The sequence below is a fragment of the Magnolia sinica genome, chromosome 12, assembly GCF_029962835.1.
Source record: "Magnolia sinica isolate HGM2019 chromosome 12, MsV1, whole genome shotgun sequence".
NCBI classification, from domain to species: Eukaryota; Viridiplantae; Streptophyta; class Magnoliopsida; order Magnoliales; family Magnoliaceae; genus Magnolia; species Magnolia sinica.
The window spans coordinates 46,343,470-46,367,010 of record NC_080584.1 but is presented as its reverse complement, the minus strand read 5'-3'; the positions used below and the strand labels follow the sequence as shown (position 1 = coordinate 46,367,010).

Below are 23,541 nucleotides of genomic sequence, written 5' to 3'. Positions count from 1 at the left end.
AAGGACGGCGGATCTAGTCCAAATATCAAGATAAACTCAATGATTTAAAACACGTCACGATAGTTAAGGAAAGAATCCAACTTATAGCCACCACAACATCGGACAATGCAACCGATGTGGGACAAAGTTCTGCCTTCACTGTGTGCACAGTAGCCTTTCAGCACAGTAGCCTGTCAATCACTGGTAGCTCGCTCAGGCTCCTCAGGCCCCGCCCACATCAGTGTCCGCCCACATGTGATCACAGTGATGGAGCGTCACAATATCCCCCCACCGAGGGCTTATCTGAGTCTAAGTGCAATAAGTGAGCTTCCTTACCCTCTCTATCGCAATAAACTGGACTTTCCCATGAGCCTAATATATACACAAGGTGGCTTCAAGGTGTAGGTATCATGATGCTATACTGTCACATACTCATAATCGGTATCGATAATCGGTATTGATAACCGGCACTAATAACCGGCCTCGACAAACCGGAATTGGCCTTGATAATCGCCCTCAACAATCGGAATCAGCTGAACAAGGCCTAAAGGAAGGTCACCATGTGGACATTAAACCATCATTGCCCAACAATGTGGCCATTTAACTAACATTGCTCCCTCAACCATGGGCCTTGAATACATCACAATGGGCCTCAACCCACGGGCCCTAATACATCACAATGTGCCTCAACCCATGGGCCCCAAATACATCACAATGGGCCTCAACCCACGGGCCCTAATACATTACATCGAGCCTTGAATACACAACAGGTGGGCCCTGCACCTGGGCCTCAAATACATCACATGGGCCTCATCACACGGGCCTCAAATACACAACAGGTGGGCCCCGCTCATGGGTCAAAGATACATCATGATGGGCCACAAGTATATCAAAGCGGGCCTCTCGAATGGGCCACAAAATACATCAAAGTGGCCTCACAGATAGGAGCTTGGATTACATCTAAAATCATTTCAATAGTTGTATGTGTAACATGTATATCACTGTACACTATCATTCTATGGGGCACATGGCCCACTAATGATGATCAGCACTGTCCAAACATTGTCCTAAAAATCGGCACCATCCAAACATTGCCTATGCAAATCAGTACCGTCTAAACCTTGTCCAGCACCGTCCAGCACAATCTGGACGGTGTGGATAAACAGATGGACGGTTTGAATATAATACACATACCTCATGATGAGGTCCACGGAACTTCTGACGTCCGTGCAGATGGACATTTTGGATGTAACACAAATATCATATGGGACCCACATCAGCTAGGAGGGCTACTGGTGCACACCGTTCAACGGATGAATGGTTTGGATATAAGACATACCACATGTGGGTCCCACAGACCCTGTTGATGCCAATACAGGTGGGACCGACTGAACCTGCTGACGTCATGACAGCAGCAGTGTAGCTGCCGTTAGCGCTTCACCAGCCAATCCGCTATCCCGTCAGGTGGGTCCCACGTGGGGCCCACCATAACGTTTATCTTCCATCCAGTCCGTTGGTAAGGTCACACAGACCCGGACGAAGAGGAAAAACAAATTTCATAATGATCTAAAACTTCTGGACCCAGAAAGGGGTTTCAATGGCAGAAGTTCAATCACACTGTTTCCCTGCCGTGTGGGCCACCTGAGCTTCGTATATGGCTGATTTTTGGGGTTGCCCACAACCAGGAGGGGGTCCACCAAATGCACGACATGGATGTTCTACACACATCACAGTGGGGCCCATGGCTGGGACTATGGTTCCTACCCACCCGCCAAACGTTGCAGCGTCCTGCTGCAACCACGCCCTAGGTCAAGAGGATGGATGGCATGGATATAGCACATACAACATGGTGGGCTCGATTTGAGCCCAAAAAGAACAAGGCTAGAGTGGAGCGAGATGACTCACCTAGTGTGTAAAGCAACGATTTTCCTCTCTCTATTAGTTTTGGCATGGGGGAGCATGGGAGGAGATATGAGAGAGGAGAGGGAGAGTATGGGTATATATATATATATATATATATATATATATATAGAGAGAGAGAGAGAGAGAGAGAGAGAGAGTATGGGCCAGGTATGGGAGAGGAGAGGGGGAGTGATGTTATGGGTAAAGGAGGGGGGTGTGGGTAGAGAATTCCTTTTCTTTGTTGACTTGAACTAAGTCTAAGCCAACAAAAGCTAAGCGAGGTGTAAAGTGAGGGTTGATGTGGCATATGGGGTCCATTTCAAGTCATTGGTCAACAAGTCCAGCTCTTTGGTCAACAAATCAACATGTAGAGATTTGTGTGTGCATGTGCGCATGTGCTATGAACATGTGCGAGAGTACGTACGTGCGTGGGGTAGTATACTTGAGCGGGGTTATGTAGTTTGGTGCACACATGCGGAAAGTACACATGAATAGTAAATCTTCAACTCCAAGCATATATATCGAAAGTCCAGAGATTACAGTATACCCTCATTATAAAAAAAAAATTGTCCTTGAAATTGAAGGCACAAATACAACAACTAATCAAACAGATGAGCGTATCTCTCTCTAATCTTGGCCTCGCGCTCCCAAGTTGCCTCACCTCACTGTGATACCCTCACTGGACCCTCACAAGAGGTAAGCGGTATGGCCTTCAATTGGATCTATTCCTTTTGGTCAACACCTCTCGCAGGTAGTAAATTGAGTATCTCCTGTAAGACATTTGGAAACTTGCAGACTACTGGCAACAAGTCGATATTCAACTCTGGTTGTTTGTCTCCTCGTGAGAGCTAGAAGGCTCGCCAGTGGTCCCTCTCTCAACATCCTCAGGTATTAGAATAACGGTTGCCCATGAGTGGAGAAAGTCATCGTCTTCTCACAGGAGTCTAATGTAGCGTGAAATGCTGACTGCCAATGCATCCCTAAAATAACTTCCTATTACGATATCTTCAGGACGATCATGTCGGTGGACAACACAAAATTTGCAACTAATATAGGGCAGAATCTACATGAAAGGTCTAAGGTGGCAGATCTCCCTAAAGGTGTCCTTGCGACTAACTGCTTCACAAGGGGCTCAAAGAATATACCTAAAGTCTGTGCAAAAGCATTAGAAATAAAAAAATGTATACCTTTGGAATAAAAAAGAACCTTAGTAGGGGATGCAAAAATGACTACGGTACCTTCCACCACGAATCAAGAAGCATTTGGGTCTCCCTGCATCAAGGCAAAAACCCAACTTTGGGATGATAGGCGCGAGGCTCGATCTCTCTTCTGTTGCTGATGCTGTTGCTAGGGTCTCAACTGCTGCTGCTGAAATTGCAGCCTCAACGAATACTAGAATTACGACCTCTGTTGAATCGGTGGCCTTTACTAATACTGTAACCCTTACACTTGCTGCTCCCGCTGATACGACCTCTGTGCTCCTAAGGAAATATTAGACTAATGAAATGTGCACAATGGTATGCACATGTAGACTATTGTTCGGGTATACTTAAGTGACACATTTAACTTATGTGATATACACCTCTATGATGTGCAGTTAGCCTTGTTCTAGTACTTTACTGAAATCCTTCTGTAGCACAGAGGCCTAGTGTGGTATGGCAGATCCTTGTAATTGATCTTGCATACCGATACAAATATTCACAGACCTTCGGATCATGATATTATGAATTGTGAGTGGACTTGTGTTATGTACTAAGAATGTGTACCTTGACTTTAATAAATGATGATATCAAAATTATATGATAGATTCATGTAGTTGATCTACTGTATGGATACGGATATTCCTAGACCTCTGAATCATGATATTGTGAATTGTGAGTGAACTCGTATTATAGATTCTAAATATGTACCTTGACTTCGATAAATGTTCATTTTAGTATTATTTGCAGACTTGCCACGTATTGAATGTATTTCACCGTTACATCATGATGACTCATACATGGGGATCATGGTTATTGTTGAGGGTGGTGGATTTATGGGAGTGGGATGTTGGGACCTTTTGATAAGTCGTAAATATTCATACCCTTGCGCATTGAGACCCTCATCATCGGATCTGGTGGGTCATTGACTTGAGTGCACAGATACCCCATCGTCGAGATCGAGTAGTGGCGGAGTAGAGGTGTAATGAGCCTACCAAATGCATCCTTTCCAAATGCATTTTACCAGTGGGCCGGGTCGGTGAGTCCCTTGAGTACACTGATGCGCCATCAGCGAGGTTGGATATAGAAGAGATTTGAGAAGCCTACCTATTGGGCCGGGTCAGGTGGATGTATTTTGTAGACTGGGGTCCTCGAGTGTTGAGGTAAGTTAGGGTTATCACGAATGTGTCCCTTCATCATTGGGCTGAATATGATAGATATGTAGACCCGCGGGAGTCCTACTGCCGAGGTCGGATGGAGTAGAGGTATAACAAGCCTACCATATGTGTCATATCTAAATGTGATTTACCATTGGGTTGGGTGGGCGAGTACCTTGAGTGCATAGATACCCCATCACCATGGTTGGGTAGTGGCAAGAGAGTTAGGCCATGTTAGAAGGGATGTCCCTATTATTCACTCAGATTGACAGTATTGGGATATGTGGAGATGGGCCATATTTGCATTGCATTCATGGCCTATTGTATTGATGACTAGCATGATGACTCTTGTATTACATTCTCATCATATTGTTTATTGTGTTTCCATTATTTACTCATACTTGCATTTCCATTCATGGCATTCATGGCCTATTGTATTGGGATATGTGGAGATGGCCCATACTTGCATTGCATTCATGGCCTATTGTATTGATGACTAGTATGATGACTCTTGTATTACATTCTCATTATTATGTTTATTGCGTTTTGATTTACTCATGATGAGATATACCCATTGGGCTTTTAAAGCTAACTCCATTATTGTTTAACTTTTCAAGGAACCTTAGCCAGTCGAGGTAGCTGGATGAGTAGCGGATTTCCTTTTCATCTTTTGCTAACTCTTTCATTTAGGAATGTAATAATGTAATTGAATCGATATATATTTTGGATGTTGTCATATCATTGTTAAGGGGAGACGCTACCAAACCAATAAAAATAAAAATAAAATAAAATAAAACTCACCAAGTCACACCTCAAGAGTGGAGGTAAGGGCGCATGCACCATTTTCTGGGTGTTATAGAAGCTCTAGGCTCTAGGGCAACCAACTTGCCCTCAATCTGACTCCTTAGTCCCCGTAGGAAACTACACACTCGGCGCGGTTCGTCTGCTACTAGATGGGTGGCAAAGTGAGACAACTCCGTGAACTTGGCCTCATATTGGGCCACCGTCATATCTCCCTGCACTAGGGCCATGAACTCTTGCTCCTCTTTCCAGGCGAATTCGAGAAATTACTTCTCGTCAAAGTGTTTGCAGAAACAATCGGTGTTTCAATAATTCAAGAATGTCAGAGGTTGGGATATTTAGCAAAGTCCTAATTTTGTTCAGGGACCGGGCTTCTTAGGAATAGTGCTTTTCTTTGGGGGTTTTGCCAGCCAGGGGGTTCAGATTATATAGTTTTTTTTTTTTTTTCTTTCTTTCTTTCCTTTTCTTTTGCTTCCCTTGTTGTGTTGTTGGTTTTCTTGTTTTCTCTTAATAAAATTTCGTCTTTCAAAATATTAATAATAAATTTGGTTATTTTAATATAAAATCTTTGGTTATAATAGAGCCATTCGTCTCAAAGATCTCTTATCGACACCCAAGTTGTCACCACCATGGATATTTTAAAAGAATACAGATCAGTCCATATGCATGTATTGACTTTAGATAAGTTACCCTCATGGACACACATGCGGCATATGGGGTTCAATTGTATTAGCAGGCAGTAGCGATGGTGGATTTACTTCTCTGTTATGCTTTTGTTATAGTGGTTCAAGATGCCTCAATAGCCTTTTTTAGTATGATGTGCCCATGTGCATGTATCAACAACAACTGAAGACCTCATGGATGTTTGTTGCCTTTCTCTCGTCTTGTAAGAGGTTTAGTTCTGGTGATCTACCCATTTGCAACATGGTTTGAAAAATCATCCAATACGCACAGTATCTTTTGAGCCATATTGGTTCGGTCCAAAATGGAACAAGTCACCACACTGATATGGGACAGAAATTGGATTGAGTCAGACCGGTTTCGGTCCCAAGCTTGTTGCACTCTGAAACCGCTACTTAATTCCATTATCATAAGTCTACGGTATATGTAATGAAAGGTGTAAGTGGACATCAAAGACAGTGGCTAGATGGAGTATCCATGTTAGTAGAGAGGCTAATGTTGTGGCAGATTTATTGGTTACATACATTGTTGGAAGTATTCCTGATATTATCCGTAATCTCCAGCCCGGTGATAATGATAACAGTGGTAGCGATATTGATAATATTGGTAGTACCAGAAATTCTACGTATCAGCGATGTATCACTGAGTATCATCAATGTATCGACATCGCTGATATTTTCAATTGTGTAAATTCCAGGTGTCACTTGTGTCGCCAATATTTTCGATTGCATAAATTTCAAGTGTTGCTTGTGTCGCCGATATTGTTGATTGCGTAAATTCCAGGTGTTGCTTTTACCACCAGTGTATCTATGATATTTCGATAATACTACCAATGTGTCGATATTGCCAAAAATCTATTTATTAAAAAAAAAATCAAATTTAAAATTTTTATGGCACATGGTTGTATGTAATGTTCAAATTGTTAATGATAATATCGCGAGATTATCTTTATTGCAATTTGCAACATGGGCATTATTGAGGCCATAGTCTTTCATTTCCTTTTTAGTTGTCGACGAGATATTGTGTGTTGTCTACATTCTAAAATATCGATAGATGTTTGGATGGTTGGATGGATAAATGGGATTGGTGGGATGGTTGGACTAATTTCTTTTGACAACACATGCTTTACACCTCCATTAAATGCAAACTTATTGTATATACATTATTTTATTTTATTTTGCAATTTTGTTGCAATTTTTTTTATTCCTAAATATGCAAATATATGCATTTTAGCATCTCTTGAAGTTTCACTGAAAAATTCCGCCGTTTTCCCCACATTTCTGATTATCAGCAATATGAATGTTGTTTCCATATCCCTGACCAATGAAACTTGTCGCGATACCGATACTTCAAACATTGGTTACATATAGTGGAATAAAACATTCCCATACATCATGGACACTCATATTCCCTCCCTCTGTGCTTAGTCACCTAATCCTTCTATGCTGATGCCACTCCTACTTCTAAATGCAGTTTGGATTCATGCTCCCACTCTTGCTTCCACTTCTTAGCCATTAAAGGCCTATCTAGATTGGGGATTAACTAGGAGAATGCAATGGCAAAGCAAACTTGTGACATAAACGGATGACAAACTGACTTCAGCACTAGGGGAAGTAAACCCTTTGCACTTGTTCATTTTGCTAAAGAAAAGTCATGGAAAACGCTCTGTCTTTGCATTTGAGTGTTTAGGTTGCAACTTGCAACTCCACAAAGGAAAACCTCGTCTCCCTCCAATTTTTTCATTTAAAATGTCGCATCAGAGGCAAACTCTTTTACCTCCATTTGACTTTTTGAAAAAAAGAAGGAGAAGAAGCTACACTTCCTTGTTGAGGTGGGGATGGCAAAGGCAAACAACATATTGTGGCATCCTCCACTTCCCAAGCAAGAGCAAATGTCCTGCAGACACAAATTGAATGCTCTGCTAGTTTACCCTCATACAAACAGGCCCTTTTAGTTTCTAACATTTGGAAACAAACACTTCCCTCTCCCACAACTGAATCCTTCAATTTGCGTGGGAGAACTTGTGAAGATCCATGTTTTTGCGTGGGACCCGCATGAACTTGAGATTGGGGCCTACACAATGGTTTGAGAAATTTGAAAAATATGGAGGAAGCAGAAGAAATTTCTGCCAAAGTCGCGTTCACACATGTTTTACAGTCTGCCCATGATAGTTAAAGTCTGTTTTTTTGGAGGCTTTCAAACAGCAAGTGTGAAAAAGTTGACACAGAGACCCAAGCACCTTTTTGACAGGTGGACATGTTAGCTGTGCAATGATGCAAAAATCATGGAAATCCAGCTTGTAAAGATTGAGATATGAAGGCCCAAAGTGGGCCCTCAAAATTTCTGCATGCACTTGGATTTCATTTGTATGTAGCTTAGGCCTGCCTTGGTGGGCTTTGGTAAGATTTGGCTTCAATTTCTGTCGTGGGCCACTTGTCATCCGCATACTTGGATACTCCACTTATCCATGCTTCTTGATTTGTTGGAGAGCGGCAGGCCATACATGGATCTGACCTTTTGGATCAACAACAATTGTTGATTTGTGCGAACGGCTGGCCCATTTTTATTTTTTTTAAAATCCAAATGATCTACATGGTCCAACTGTTGGAGGACGCTCCAGATGTCCTCCAGGTGGACTTTGATGTCCTCGCTAGATTGTATATGGAAACACAATATAATTAGGAGGAAAAGATTTTGCTTTAATTAGTTGGATTTGTCATTTGGGAAGTTGGTGTCTGGACTTTCATAAGCAAAATCCTGGATTATAAACCACCAAAAATGAGCTTCATCTCCTTAGAATCATCAAAAAATCTTCAGAGGATTGGAGAACAAACATATAGATATTGAGTTCTCAAATGGTGGTGGTATGACAAAATAAAGTCACTAAGGGCACATTTGGATTTGGATTGGAGGAAAACTAAGGAAAGCGAATAGTATTCCTTTGATCTAAGTTTTCCTCTGTTTGAGAAACATAAAAAGAGAAGAAATTGACCATTTCCTTAGCAAGGGAGTAAATCCTTTTTTAAAAAGCCAATTGGTGGGAAAAGAAGTTACCCATTGATGTGACATTTTAAATGGAAAATTGGAGGAAAAAGAAATTTTCCTTGAAAAATGCTAAACCAAACATCAAAAAATGCAAAGCGCATTTTCGGAACTTTCAGTAGCAAAACAAATAAGTGCGAAGGGTTTCCTTAACGCTGTTGTTAGTTCACCATCAGCTTATGTCACAGTTTTCTTTTTTCCTTTCCTTCCCAGTTTAACCCCATTCCAAACATGCCCTAAAGTTCCCAAATTTGGGATTGAGGAGAAAGGGAAAGAACGAACAGATTTGGGATGGTCTTACACTAGATTACAACCCAACAAACTGTTGAAAGACTGAAAAAAAATAAAATTGGAATCTGATTTTTACTTAAGTGTTCTACAATTTTCTTGAATTATATAATGATTATTATCATCATCATTGTAGCCTGTCCCCCATGAATTCAAGGCCGGGTCTTAAACTGTAGATCACCAAAACTTTTATGATAAGCTTCCTACTAGACACCAACCTTCCTCATTTATCTTGGCTTTTAAATTGGCGAAGGCAAAGGTTCACACTGACACTTGCCAGTAAGGTCCCACCCATTATTTGCGCCAACCCGGCTATTACATGAACTACCTAAAGAACAATAGGCAAAGTAGGTCATAGAGGTGTCATTGCTAGGCAAGCCACTAAGCATGAAGTCACACATGTAGGGTTGTGTTTAAGCAATTGTCTCAAAATAGTAGGGAAGCCACTGATGCATGTTTACCACACACCATCCACATGCAAACACAATCATAACCAATGTTCGAAATATCGGTATCGCATTACATATCGCACCTTTGGGATACGGATACGTATCGGTTATCACACGGGATATATCAGTTGTATCGCATAATGTATCGTTGTTGTTGGAAACATGGGAAAACATTGGAAATTGGTAGATTTTTTCAACGAAATTTTAGTGATTGTTAAAAAAGACATCAATACACACTTAAAAATCAAAACATTACAAAAAAACAAGTGAATATAATGGGTTTTCTTTGTATGGGGTCCTAATCTATGTGTTGTCTAACTAAATTGATGCAAGTATATTCAAAGTTTATTCATATAATTTATAAATGTAAAAAAGACGCGTGGAAACACAAGCAATATATTCAAAAGCAAAAGAAGAATCACTAAATCAGGTTACATACATGTTTCATTTTATGTTTGGACACAAAGATTGCAATCAATTTGTGAGAAATTGGGATTTTTTTTTCAAAATTTTGTAGCTTGGTCCTTCTACAAATCTCAAAATCGAAGCTCCCAATCCATGATTTTTCATGCAAGACATGAAAAAACATGGATTTGTAACAATTTGACACTGATTTAACATGATTTACAAAAAAAGAAAAGGATCGAGAATAAAAAAATGTTTACCGGATCAAACATGTGGGATATATCGACTGATATCGTTGATATTTAAAACACTGATCATAACCAACATTGTACTTCCGCCTAACCATATTTGTGCATTATTTGGAAAGAGGAATTTGCCAAAAAAGTTGAGGTCTCTATCATGCAGTGCTAGATAAACTCGCTAGGCATGATTGGATTTGTTACCCATTAAAAAAATCCTGGATTTGGTCAAGTTGGGAAAGTTGCAACAGGCTGGTAAGTATTGGATGATTTGTCATGTACAATAGAATAACCAAATTATATCCACGATTTGTCATGGGTCTTGATGGAATTGAGTTAACTCACTGACTTTTCTAGGTACTGAGTTGAGTTGTGAAGACAATGGCATGCATAAGTTGAAAGCACCCATGTAAGATGCAGAAAATTGACAAGCAACCTTAAGCTGCACGTGCACCAATGGCAATCTTGCCCCCACTTGCCAACCATTGCGTCCTTGTGTAGGATATAACATATCATAGAAGTATAGACGACTAGGATCATATTTATCTTCCATTCGTATGAACTCTAGAAGGCTTATGTGTGGCATGCCAGGACTATGTATGTCTTGAGCATAAAATTGATGCCTGAATTTGGTTCTCCCAATGTCTTGATGCTTCATCTTCAAATTGAGTAGGATTGATGCTTGACTTTGTTCTTGTTGATGTGGCGCTCAATTGCCTTTTGAAGGAGTGTCTTACCTTGTGTGTCTTACTTGATCTTTAAAAGTGAATCGAGGAAGGAAAAACAAGGGAATAATTCTCCTTCCAAAGGTTTCCGAAACCTTAGCTAACCACTCCGAAGAGTTACTCGTTGGCCTTGGGGGAGAAGAACTCCCAAAGCTACTAGTTCTTGGCTCAAGTCCGCCTTCTCCACTGCTAGCAAAAATTTTCTTACCAAGAGTCCCCCCCCCCCCGCCCCCCAAAAAAAAGGGCCTCTGGAGGAGAGGGTTGTTAGTGTTGTAATTAGGTGATCTAAAAGATAGTGAATCGTTAGATGAATGACAAGTTAGGCCATGGGTTGTTGATTGGGTGATCAGACCATAAATTGTAGTGAATTGAGGAGTATTGAGTTTAAGGGAGGGTTCTAGGCAAGGTATCCCAAATCGGTTACGTAACGGCCGATACGCAACGGTAACGGTGGGGCCCGTTATGCGATACGGGGGCGTAACGGGCAATGGGCCGATATTGTAACCATAACAGCCGTTACGGGGCTATTACAGGCCATAACGGCCGTTACGGACCTGTAACGGCTGTTACGGGCCTTGAAAAAAAAAAAACTTACCTTTCTTCTTCTCTTTCTTCTTCTTCTTCTTCTTCTTCTTCTTCCTCTTCTCGGACAGCTGTTGTAGGTACGTGTCACGCTAAGACGAGCGCTGACACTCCTCGAGCTTCGAGTTGTACAAACGGTTCAAAGGAGATCAAAGTTATATGGGCTCCACAGTGATGTATTTATTATATCTACACCGTTCATCTATTTTTAAATATCATTTTAGAGCATTACCCAAAAAATGAATCGTATCCAAAGATCGTCTGGACCACACCAAAAATAGCAGTGGAGATGATGATGTTCACCGTTAAACAATTCGTAGGCCCACCATAACATTTATTTTCCATCCAATCCGTTCATAAGGTCAAAAAGACCTGAATGAAGAGGAAAAACAGATTTCATATTGATCCAAAAGTTCTGTGATCCCAAAAAAGGTTTCAATGGTAGACGTTTAATCCCCCACTGCTTGTTGCAGTGTGGTCCACTTGGTAATTAGATTTGTATTATTTTTCGTGTCAAGCCTTAAGACGATCTCGTCAAATGAATGGACGGTTTAGATATAACACATTTATCATGGGTGGGCCCCAAAAAACTTTGACACGTGTGCTACACTTCACAATCCAAGTCCCGCCTAATTCGGGCCCTTAAAAAATTGTACACGAGACATATATTAACTTAAAATTTACCGATTAAATTATGAACTGCAATTGCTAACTCACAATGCCAAAATCAAATTATTTGAATAGTTTTAATTGTTATTTTGTGGACTTTTATTTTTTAAAATAGGGCCTTTTGATTTTTTTCATGATTCACTATCCAATAAATGTCCACCAATACATAAGTGGGATAATGGCAATAAATTGCATGAATTTGAGGCTAATTTGGGGCATAGATTGGTCCTCCAAGTCAGCCCGAAATTGGCAACGCCATCTACCTTAATTTAATTTCATTTTTTTAAAGAACTATTGGGAGAAAGATATTAAATTGTTAAGTATATAAATTAGATATTTAGAAAATTAAATATATGAATTTTGTAGTCAAATTCAGGTTACCTGGTTCAAAAATTAATCAGACAGTCCGATACAACTTCTCACCAAAGAGTGGACCGTTACACCACCATAAACATGTTCCAATTTATAAATGAATGCATATTTGGAATGCTTAGAATATTCCGGATTTAATCCATATTTTTTCATATTTTTTTGGCAAAAAAAAATGTGCAATTACGGGCCGTTACGCCCCCGTATCCGTATCGGTTTTGGAGGGCACCGTTACGCCAACCGATACCGATACGGGATACCTTGGTTCTAGGAGGTTTCTAGAGGGTTTGAAGTTGAATGGTTGGGATTGAGACACTTGTAATGATCTTGGAGCTTGGGAAGGGTAGAATTGGGATTTCACGTTTGTAAGGTTGTTAGGGGGAAGTTTTGTAAAAAGATTATAGGTTAAGGTCAAACTAAGTCTTTTACAGTATTTTGGTAAAAAAGGGTCAACGGCTCAATGAAATTTCAAATTTGGGTTTTGGATAATTTCATACATCGTTTTACCTGCACACCTACCTCTCAGCTTTTCGGTCATAACTCGGTTCTCAGGCGTCGGGGTTTGGGTGTTTATAGCTTGTTTGAAAGGAAATTGGATAGGCTAACTATAGTTTTGATTTGAGGGTCAAATTCCTAGGGATTAGGGAGATATAAGGTCTACAAGTCGGATCAACTTTTCAGCTTGCAATAATCAATTGATCTCATGCACTGTTCGGTTTTTCAATCATAACTTGGTGCCCATTGGTCTGATTGAGCTGAAATTAGGTCCATTGCAATGGTAATTTGATGGGCAACAAGATGGACATATCAATCAAAGGAATTGGACATGGAAAACCTAAAAAATCAGAGCCGAAGACTGTTAAAAGAGTTGGCATCGGCCTTGGGCACTGAAAAAGTTTGTCCGTTACAAGGGCCCATATTTTGTTGCCGAATCCCTGGAACGCTGAAAAGTTTTTCCTGCATGCAGATATTGTGTACAGAAAAGTGGATGTGGGTCCCTACCATGGTATTAAAAAATGGTTACTTAACGGCTGTTAAGTAATGGTAATGATGGGAACCATCAGGCGATATGGGGTTGTAATGCCCGTAACGGTCTGATACAGGGCAGCTACATTTTCTTCCTTGAAAAAGATTTTCACTGTTAGAGGACCATAATGGCCATTGCTACCATTATTGAATACCTTGGCCCCAACCCTATTCCAGATTGGGTCCCACACCACTTTGGATTGAGTTGGGCCTCACACCCTATGCTGGGAATGGGGTTTCTGGTGAAGTTTGATTCTGACCTAGGTTAGGCTAGGCTTAGATTGAGGACATGGATGCTCACACGATATTGTGCAATTTATGGATTGAATCGATGCAAGACGTCCTTAAGGGTGGATTGCGTTAGTTAACTTATATACTCTATTGAGGGGTGATATCTACAGGAATCTACTGATGCATCCAAGCCACACATCTGTTAGATGGGTCCCAGATGGTCCTATAAGCTAGCCAATTCATGATCAAGCCCATCCAAGGGTGCCTGATCAAAGATCTGACAAATCCAACCATCCAAAGATTCAATTTTTAATGTTCGGATGACATTGGTGGTCCAAATTGTCTTGATTTAGGGTTTTGATCAGATCCATGTTCTGATGACAGGTCTGGACCAAATCTATGGTCTAATTACATTGAGGGACCCACAGATTTAGTTGGGAGCCTATCCAGTCTAATGATTGTACCATGGGCCCCATATAATCAATTGGGTCATTGGGTGGCCAGATATACCAATCAGATGCTATTTCCTATAGTTTATTACATATTTCCAGCATAGTGTTTTCTATATTCAGCATCTATTTCCAACAATATCTGTCTACAGATTGTTATTTTTAAGTGTATACAACCAGCTACAGCCATTATATGTCCTATTCAACTGGTATTATTTATTTAATTGGCATTATTGATTTTGTATAGTGGATTTGCATTTTTTAAGCAATATTTTGCTCTCTAATATTCATTTTTTATTTAGAAAGTTTCTTTATGGCAGTAGAAGGGAGTTGTCATTGTTGCCTTTCAAAAAAAAAAGTTATCATTGTTTTAAATAGAAAGAAATTTTATGGGCTGTTTCAGTGAGGTAGTTGGGGCAGGAATTTGCAAAATCCATGGATTTCAAATCTCTCATGCTTGCTTTTTTGTTGGGGATTCACCTAAATTAATATATTTTCCCAATTGTGTGTATGACATCCAATGGGATGCCCCAAAATCATGCTGATCCAACCATCAAGTGGGTCATCAAACGAATTTCAAGGTTTCTGGGTGATTGGTCATTTTTCTATCATGTGGTCGACATGATGATTGGATTCACATGAATTTTGGGCCAATCTATTTTCATGATCGGGCAACCCTGTTGGATGGATTGGATGTTGTACATACCCCATGTCTGGCCTCACATGCAGCTAGTTGCACATTTTCTAATCTATAACTTGCATGTGAGTTCGTCCAAATCCATGGATTTGTAGTTTGATTCCCAAACATTGAATTTTGGAATTTGTCAAATCCAAATCCAATGCAAATCCATCAATTAAAAGGTCGTTTGGTTCCTTCGAATCCAACCCTTGGGAAATGGATTCCAGTAGTGAGAGGGTGAATTTATGTTTGGGTGCTAGGAATCCCAAAATTATGATTCTTATCTTTAAGATTAGTTGCAAAATTTTGGGAAATCGATTTCTATCAAAACGTCATATTTTTGAAAAGGATAAAAGGCCTCTCCTTTCCTAAAATCTGTTTCCCAATATCCAAATACAAAATTGGATTTTCCTAAGAATGAAGGTGTTCCATAACGTTAACAGTCGCCATCATGGCTACTGTCATTACCATTTCGATACAGCCATTCCGGCCTTTCCTTTAAAAAAAAAAAAAAAACTGTTTCAGGACTGTTACTGGTCATTTTTCTATATTGGCCGTTTCGGCCTAGTAACGCGCAACGGTTACCATTACCACTATGTAACAGCAGTTACATAATTGTTTTGGCATACCATGTTAAGAATAGCTTTCCCAGAACTCAAACACCATAGATAAAATCTCTTTCACTGGGAATCTGTTTCCAGGAAATAGTTTCACATCCGTTTAGTATTCCATGGAGCCAAACAGTAAGGACTGGTCAGGGGCTTATAAATGCCACAGCCTCTCTCTATGGTGGGTGATGATCATTTTGAGTGAAATGGCTCTTTAACACGTGTTGCTTGATTTTCTGATACCATTAGTTGCTAGGCCCCCACACCTTCATCTGTGGTATTTCTCAATTGTATGGCCTAATTGTTGAGTTTGTAACAAGTTGGTCTTTGAATCTGGTATGTACATCAGATTTATGATCATTTTGATCTTGTTGCGTCTACCTTGTTGCACTTGCGCAAACAGTGAGAGGGAGTAGGAGAGAATTTGGGGGTGGAGGTGTGGAATTATCAGATTCACGAGAGTGAAGAGATTTTGAAGGATGTTACCCATAGAATTCAAGCTGGTGTGCCTCTGGAGTTTTATGTGATCGTCGTGTAGCACCCAAACTGAAAAGGAATTTAATAGAATAGCTATAAGGCCAGGCATGCTTTATGGGGCAGAATGTTGGACAGTTAAGGAACAGCATGTTTATAGGATGAGTGTAGCTGAAATGAAGATGTTGAGATGGGTGAGTGGCATGACAAGGAAGGATATAATTAAAAAAACAAATGCATTGATGACCTATGGTCTAGAGAACTTAGGAGCAGCATCAATAGGTAAAAAGATGCGGGAAAGTAAACTTGGCTGGTTTGGTCATGCACAACGAAGTCCAAGAACTGTGCCAGTCGAAGGGGTTGAGTTGGTACAAGTTGAAGGCTCTAAAAGGGCAGGGGAAGGCTCAAAAAGACGTGGATGGAGGTAGTAAGAAATGAATTGATGACCTATGGTCTAACTGATAGGTATTGCCCTGGATAGAGTGGACTGCCAGAACAGGACTGGGGTAGCTGACCCCAATTAACTAGGATAAGGCTCAGATCATGATATATAAACACAAACAAAAAACCTATACTTAAAAAAGCATTTTCTGCACTCCATCAGGTGGCTGTGTTTTGTATGTTGAATATAGACAAGCAGTTATTTATTTGTCCTTTTTGTTCATACATATGCGTTGCCTGCATAGGAGTAGACCAGCCTGATTTTGGGCTGGGGTATGTATGCCTGACCCAATGAATGGCCTGGATTTTACACATGGGCAGAGCCTTGAAACATATCCTGTGAGGATCCTCTTCGCTCCTTTGATTAATCTCCTTCTAATTTCTTTTTATAGTATTGATACTTGGAAATGTCTAGGAATCCAATCTGTGCTCTACCAATCAAGCATGCTGATAAGATCTGCAAATCTTTCTTTACATGCCTTCTGCAAAGTCCTCCCTTAATTTGGAGCTGATAGAATCAAGAGATCTGAAGAATAATGAATAGTGAAGTTTACTTGTCAAGTAAACTGCATTCACTTGTTTGCTAGTTGGGGAGGATATTGATGGTAGATGTTCGTCGTGATATTGCATCTTCTTAGAAGTGAATCCATCTATTTTCAGTTTGGAATTCTCTAATGAGGCAATGATAGACTCCGGGGATGTGGTTACCTATAACTCGAACAATGGAAGAGGGGAAAAATGTACTTTTATCTTTCTCAAATCACCTAATTGTGCCCCACAATGGATGGCCGATGCCCCAAGAAGCACTCTGACTGGAGGTGCAACTCGGGCGGGTTGGGTCAGGTTGAGGTTCGACCACAGCCCAACCCGACCTCAAGAGGACGAACCCGCAACCCAACCCAACCTGAATTCCAACCTGTTAGGCTATACCCGACCCTGAAGTCCTCTGTACTCGACCCAACCCGAACTGACCCAACCCAAATCCACGTGATCATTCCCAACCTAACCTAACCCAACCTGAATTTGCTCAACGAACCCAACATGAATTCAAATCAGGTTGGCATTTTCCAACACAAACCTGACCAGAGGACCTTGACAACGGAAATCAATCTGAACCGCACTCGGGTTGGTTCAATTGCAGCTGCAAATCTGACAAGACAGTATTAACTCTTCCATTGGTACCTTTCAAATAGATGACCAGTAAAAGAAATACAGCAATGGTCGACATTCAAATGAAAAAAAGTGTCTAGTTGGGTCGGGTTGAGGTTCAACTTGGGCATTTTGGGTCAGGTTGAGGTTTGACCAGAGCCCAACCTGACCTCAAGAGGACAAACCCGCAACCCAACCCAACCTGAATTCCAACCTGTTACGATGTACCCAACCCCGAAGTCCTCTATACTTGACCCAACCTAACCTGACCCAACCCAAATCCACATGATTATTCCCAACCTAACCTAACACGACCTGACCCGAACTTGCTCGGCAAACCCAACTTGAATTCAAATCGGGTTTGTCATTTTTCAACACAAACCTGACCCTAGGACCTTGACAATGGAAATCAATCCGAACGGCACTTGGGTTGGGTCAATTGCAGCTGTAACTCTGATAGGACAGTATTAACCCTTCCGTTGGTACCATGCAAATGGATGACCGGGAAAAGAAATACAGCATGGTCAACATTCAAATGAAAGAAAGGGTGAAATATTGGCTGGCCTGGATATTCCTATTTGGCGGATGTTAAGGGCATGATCGACTCACTCTGTGACCCATCATCTCCTGTCTGGATTACTGATCAATGAGCCCTCCTTGTACAAACTGAGAACCAGACGATGCTATCCTAACCTAGAGTCCCTGACCAGAACATCTGCTGGTTAGTAGAATTAGTCACCTTTGACTGGACTGGATTGCCACGGCAACATGGGTGAAACTGATACATTCTTACCAAGAAGAAAACAAAACTTATTATGATTATCTGATTTCATGCTTATGGCTTAATGATTTACAAAGTAGTAAGTGAAACGGTTATTTTTGGGGATTTTTACTGCAAAATTCCTCACTATTTCTAATTTTACCAAAAAATGCCCCCAAGAATCAAAATTCCCTCGATGTGCTTTTGGAGAGGTGAAATGTTCAAATTGCCTTCTTTATTTTCTTATTTAAAAAGTGGTAAATTCAATAATTATTGGGCCCAGGTGGTTTATGTATGACATCCAACTTGTCTAACAGATGCACCCTACCATGATGATCAACTGAACATAAAAATATGGCTGATCCAATGAGGAGTTGGGCACACAATGAAAAACAATGTACACCAGCCAAACACATCTAAATTCGCATTTAGCTCATCTGATTATTTGACCAGCCAGATTTTTGGTTCGTCTAATCGTCATGTTGGGTTGCATATTATGGATGGGTTGTGTGTGGTGCACATACCACGTGGCCCCCACAATTCTCAACTTTACCGCTTGTTAAACAAGAAAAAAGAAGATGAGGGCATTTTGGTAATTTCTCCCCACAGAAAGGCACCGGACAAATTCTGATTACCAGAGGCATTATGCAGTAAAATTATAATTACTGAGGAATTCTGTGCTGTAAAAATCCCTTCTTTCTTTACTGTAATAGTCAGTTGAGTTTGTACATGCTATGCCTAAATATTTCTCAATCGTGGGAAATGGTATTTTACACCCGCATGTTAACCTTCATTTTTTATTGCTTTTAAATAAATGTTGATGTACAGGGCTTAGCAAACGTACAACATCAGAGGGTCTTAGAGAAGCCTTTTCGAAATTTGGCCAAGTTGTCCATGGTACGTGCTTCACTTCTAGAATTACTGAGAAATTTGCATCTTTGAGAATACCAATTCTCATATGATACTTTGATTTGCAGCTAGAGTTGTAACAGACCGGGTTTCAGGATATTCTAAAGGTTTCGGTTTTGTAAGATATGAAACCCTAGAAGACGCCGCCGAAGGTATAAAGGGCATGGATGGAAAGGTTAGCTAACATCACCCTTAGCATTTACATGAGTTATACATTTCACTGTGCGAGATTATGAAAAGTTAGTCATCATCACAACTAGGCTCCTACCGACTGGACATTTAGAATGAAAGAATATTAGTGAGAAGTTCCAAGGTGATTTCCATGGCATGGGTGTGCGAGATGCTGACCACCATGAACATGCACATGGCCCATTTGATGACTGTATCTCAAATGGGTGTGTTTTCTGCCTGACGAATGGACTAGCCTGATTTTTGGTCCAAGGCATGTTCATGCTGCGCCCCCACCCCCACCTGATAAAACCATGAAAATTTGGCATGTCACGCTAATTGACCTGCCAATCTCTCCTTGTGTGGGCACCTCAAGATTATCTTCGAGACTAGCAGTCTCTAGATTATTTTTCCCTCACCATGTTTTATGATTTCGAGATACTTAAAAACTATTAACATGTCCATATCATATCATGCTCAATTCTTCAATTTTAGTTGCAGAAGTCATTCGTGTCATGTCCACAAAGGGTGCAACCCGGGCGGGTTGAGGGTCAACCTGAGTCCAACCCAACCTGAACCTCTAGAGGACCCAACCGAATTCCTCTACAACCCGACCTGACTGGACCTGATCCAACACAAATACATGTGATTGTTACTAACCCAGCCTGAATTTGCTCAACCCAACCCAACCCAATTTCAATTTGGGTTGGCATTTTCCATCCCAAACTCAACCCAAGGACCTTGACAACCCAACCCAACCTGATGCAAATTTGCGTTGGGTCAATTGGGTCCAGGTTGAGCCAAACCCAAGTTGCAGCCCTAATATCCATGCCAAATCCGAGCATCTTAGACCATACATCGGGATGATGAAATTCTGGATTGCTTCTTTTTGTATAAGAATCAGCATATGATTTTGCAGGAAGGTTTGAACCTCTTGTATTGGTTGGAACTATAGGGTACCATGACCATCAGGGTATAGTGTCCAAATGCCCAAGTGTGTGGAAGTGTGGCTTATGGTTCATTGATCCATTTCATTGTTCTGATGGGGGCCCACCTTTGATGGAAGATTCCCCAAAAATCCTCCAGATTGGGAGACTATTGGATCTTTGGACTTCTCTCTATGCCCTTGAAGGTCTTTCTTTACAGGCTGCTGATTGAAGGTTTGGGATCTCGTCCAGAATGGAGATTTTGGGGCAATCTCAATCCATTAGGGTCTCAACCAACGGTCTGGATCACTAAATCACAGGCCCCATTTGTATGTACCAGGTGCATCAGAGCACTACACACCCTAATTCATCGGGACCTTATAATTCCTCATGAATTTATCTAATTACTAGACACATTGATTTGTCACTGCCCGTCATTATCATCGAGTCTTTATCCCAATTAATTGGGGTTGATTTGTTAATTCCAAAACAAGAAAACCATATTTTCAACAAAATAACAGAAATGCCCACTTCCTTTCAGCTGCAGTGCGGCCCCGCTTTCGTTTTCATTGCATTACTAGTCTTTTGAAACGATCACACTCTGCTTCAGTCTTTCACATTGTAGAAAGTCCAAGGAGGGCCTGTTGGAGATCATGAATTCCATGGGAAAAGAAAATAGTTTTCCTTGATTTGACATTTTTTTTGCCATTTGATTTGTTAACAAAAATGGATTCCACACAGTCATTGTTAGGCTTTTTCACATGAGTTCTCCTTTCAAATCAAACACAGCCATATCCATTATTTTCGTCTGATGGTGAAACATCATTGCGTTTTCTTTTCTTTTCTCCTGGAATCCATGATTTCAAATGTGCCCTAAGGTTATTTCCACCATTCTATCTTTTATCTTATGTTTTGAATCTCTGATATTTATTTTCTTCTCATGTAGTTCTTAGATGGTTGGGTAATTTTTGCGGAGTATGCAAGACCCAGATCGCCGCCGCCGCCGCCGCAGACCAACGGACCTTCTCCGTCGGGCTTTCCATAACTCGAATTATTATTTTCAGAGATGTTGAACTGTACCGATATGAACAACTTATGGGTTTGTGTTCTCAATTTTGTCTTAAGAGAACTCTATGATTTGAAGAATAGCCATGAAAGAGAATTCTCTTTCACACTCTGTGAAAACGGTTTGATTAGTCAACGGATGGGTAGGAAGGAGTTTTAACATAAACATTTATTATATAAACATTATAGAACTTTGAATTATTTGGAGGTTTGTATTAATCAATTTCCCTTTCTGTTTTAGAGGAATTATAAGATTATCGACCAGAGTTAGTGCTGTGCACTTAGTTTCTCAGTTCTTACAAGTGAGCCTGTTGTTTGGCAATCGAGACCCCTTTGATCTGTTCCAAGAGTCTTCCTTGTGGTTAGTCTTTGGTCATTTTCCTCCATTGAATACAGACCATGGCAGTATTTCTCTTCATAACTGCAGGCCATATATTTGAAATGTAGTGTTGCTGTATTGTAGGGGATTTTTGGAGCAAGTCCATCCACAGTTGAATGTGATGGGCCGGTGTCTTGATCATCCAACCATGACCCCATTTGTAAATACTGAAAATCTGAGTATACTGTGCAAGATTTGTTTGAGGATCTTATGATTCCTGAGCTTTACGGAGTAGAAATTCTTTTATTTTATTTTATTTTATTTATTTATTTATTTATTTATTTATACAATTTCGGTGTGAAGATCGTTTTTGTTTTTTTTTTGTTTTTGGTTATTTTCTGTTTGATCCATTTTTAAGATCGATATTGTATGGTTCCTCACCAATCTGGCCCATGTTGCCCTAAATCTGGCTGTTTCGGGCCAACATGGGGCTGATACAGCCGTGCTGCTGTTCTTGGGCAATACTGCTACAACACATGAACCTGGTTTTATCCATGGTTCAAAAACTCTGAGACTCATCCTCGACTTGAAACTTAGCTATGTCGATTCAGCAAGATTTTGGGCTGACTCACAAGGAAACTCGCTCATGACTCAGTTGAGACTCGGCAAGAGAGTTGACTCGGTCGACTCAGTGTGCCTAGGCATGACTCGGACCGAGTCGCTCAAGGTGAGTGAATCTTTTTTCAGTAAAAGGATGAGATTTGAACCCACAGCCTCCAGACTCCAGAAAGAAGGATATCGAACCCCCATTTTATTTTTTTTGGACATTTGTACCCTTCAGCCTCTGGGATTATATTTCTCATTCGGCACACGTGCCAACCTGGCCTGTGCATGGGACATTTGAGCCGTGCATAAAGTAGGGCCCACAATGCAGATGATCCATTTAAAATCAAGATGACCTACATGCACGGTATATATGGCATAAAAATTCTCTCAAATGTTTGTTCTTTTATGTAGTGGCAGCCCACCTGATGAGCTGATCGGCCTGACTCTGTGCTTGTCAACCTAATGCACGGCTCTGGTCTCTCACGTGTGAATATGTAACAGGTTGGCACGTCTCCCAGTTCCTACACGTGCCAATGTGGTGGATGTGAGATCCATGTTGGTTTTCTAGGTGCCCCCAGTCTATGTGGTGGGCGCAAAAATCAGGGTCTGGTCGCTGCATGGATAGTAGTGCACAAGGAATGGATGGATGAGAAAGCGGATTAGTATATCAGGCAGTTTAGTGGCTCACGTGAGATGGGCAGATGCTGATGTGGCACGTGGCAAAAGTGCACCCATGTGTACAGTATTGAACAGTCATCAGGTGTGGCCCACCATAGACATGCCATTGCTGAAAAATCTGGCCAGTGCACAAAATATGGACCGAGGGTTGTCCATTTCTAAGGCATGGATTGGATGGTTAGGATTGCTATATAAGAGGTTAAAGATGGACCCCACAAATACATGGCTAAAATTATCCATTAGCTTATTTTATATTAATGATCTTGACCGTCCATTTTATAGGCATTTGATGGAGGAATTAGAGTAGTCCGATCAGTGTTATCTTTAGGGTCCACCGTGAAACGTGTACTGAACCTAATGGACGCTTTGGATCGATTAACTGTGTCTAAGTGTCTTCATGCGGTTCGGGCCACTAACTAAAGGTTCTCGTGGCGCGCGAGATCATTTTGGTGTGCTGAAGATATTCCCAGGGAGAGATGGGACATGAAAGAGGAGAATCACTTCACATGTGCTAATTTGGAACACGTGTGAGAGATCCAGGCCTAGATTTTAGGGTCCACCGTGAA

The 23,541-nt window shown here is 40.8% G+C and overlaps 1 protein-coding gene across 1 annotated transcript in view; it reads left to right on the top strand.

The window, feature by feature from the left end:
* The window catches only part of LOC131221309 (organelle RRM domain-containing protein 2, mitochondrial-like), a 28,226-nt gene extending 6,653 nt beyond the window's left edge, over window positions 1-21,573 (top strand). Inside the window, exons 2-4 of the mRNA XM_058216518.1 lie at window positions 19,133-19,201; window positions 19,282-19,388; window positions 21,254-21,573. Coding sequence (XP_058072501.1) covers window positions 19,133-19,201; window positions 19,282-19,388; window positions 21,254-21,352 — 275 coding nt within the window. The 3' untranslated portion in view covers window positions 21,353-21,573. The remainder of the gene's footprint in view (window positions 1-19,132; window positions 19,202-19,281; window positions 19,389-21,253) is intronic.
* Window positions 21,574-23,541: the final 1,968 nt, after the last annotated feature.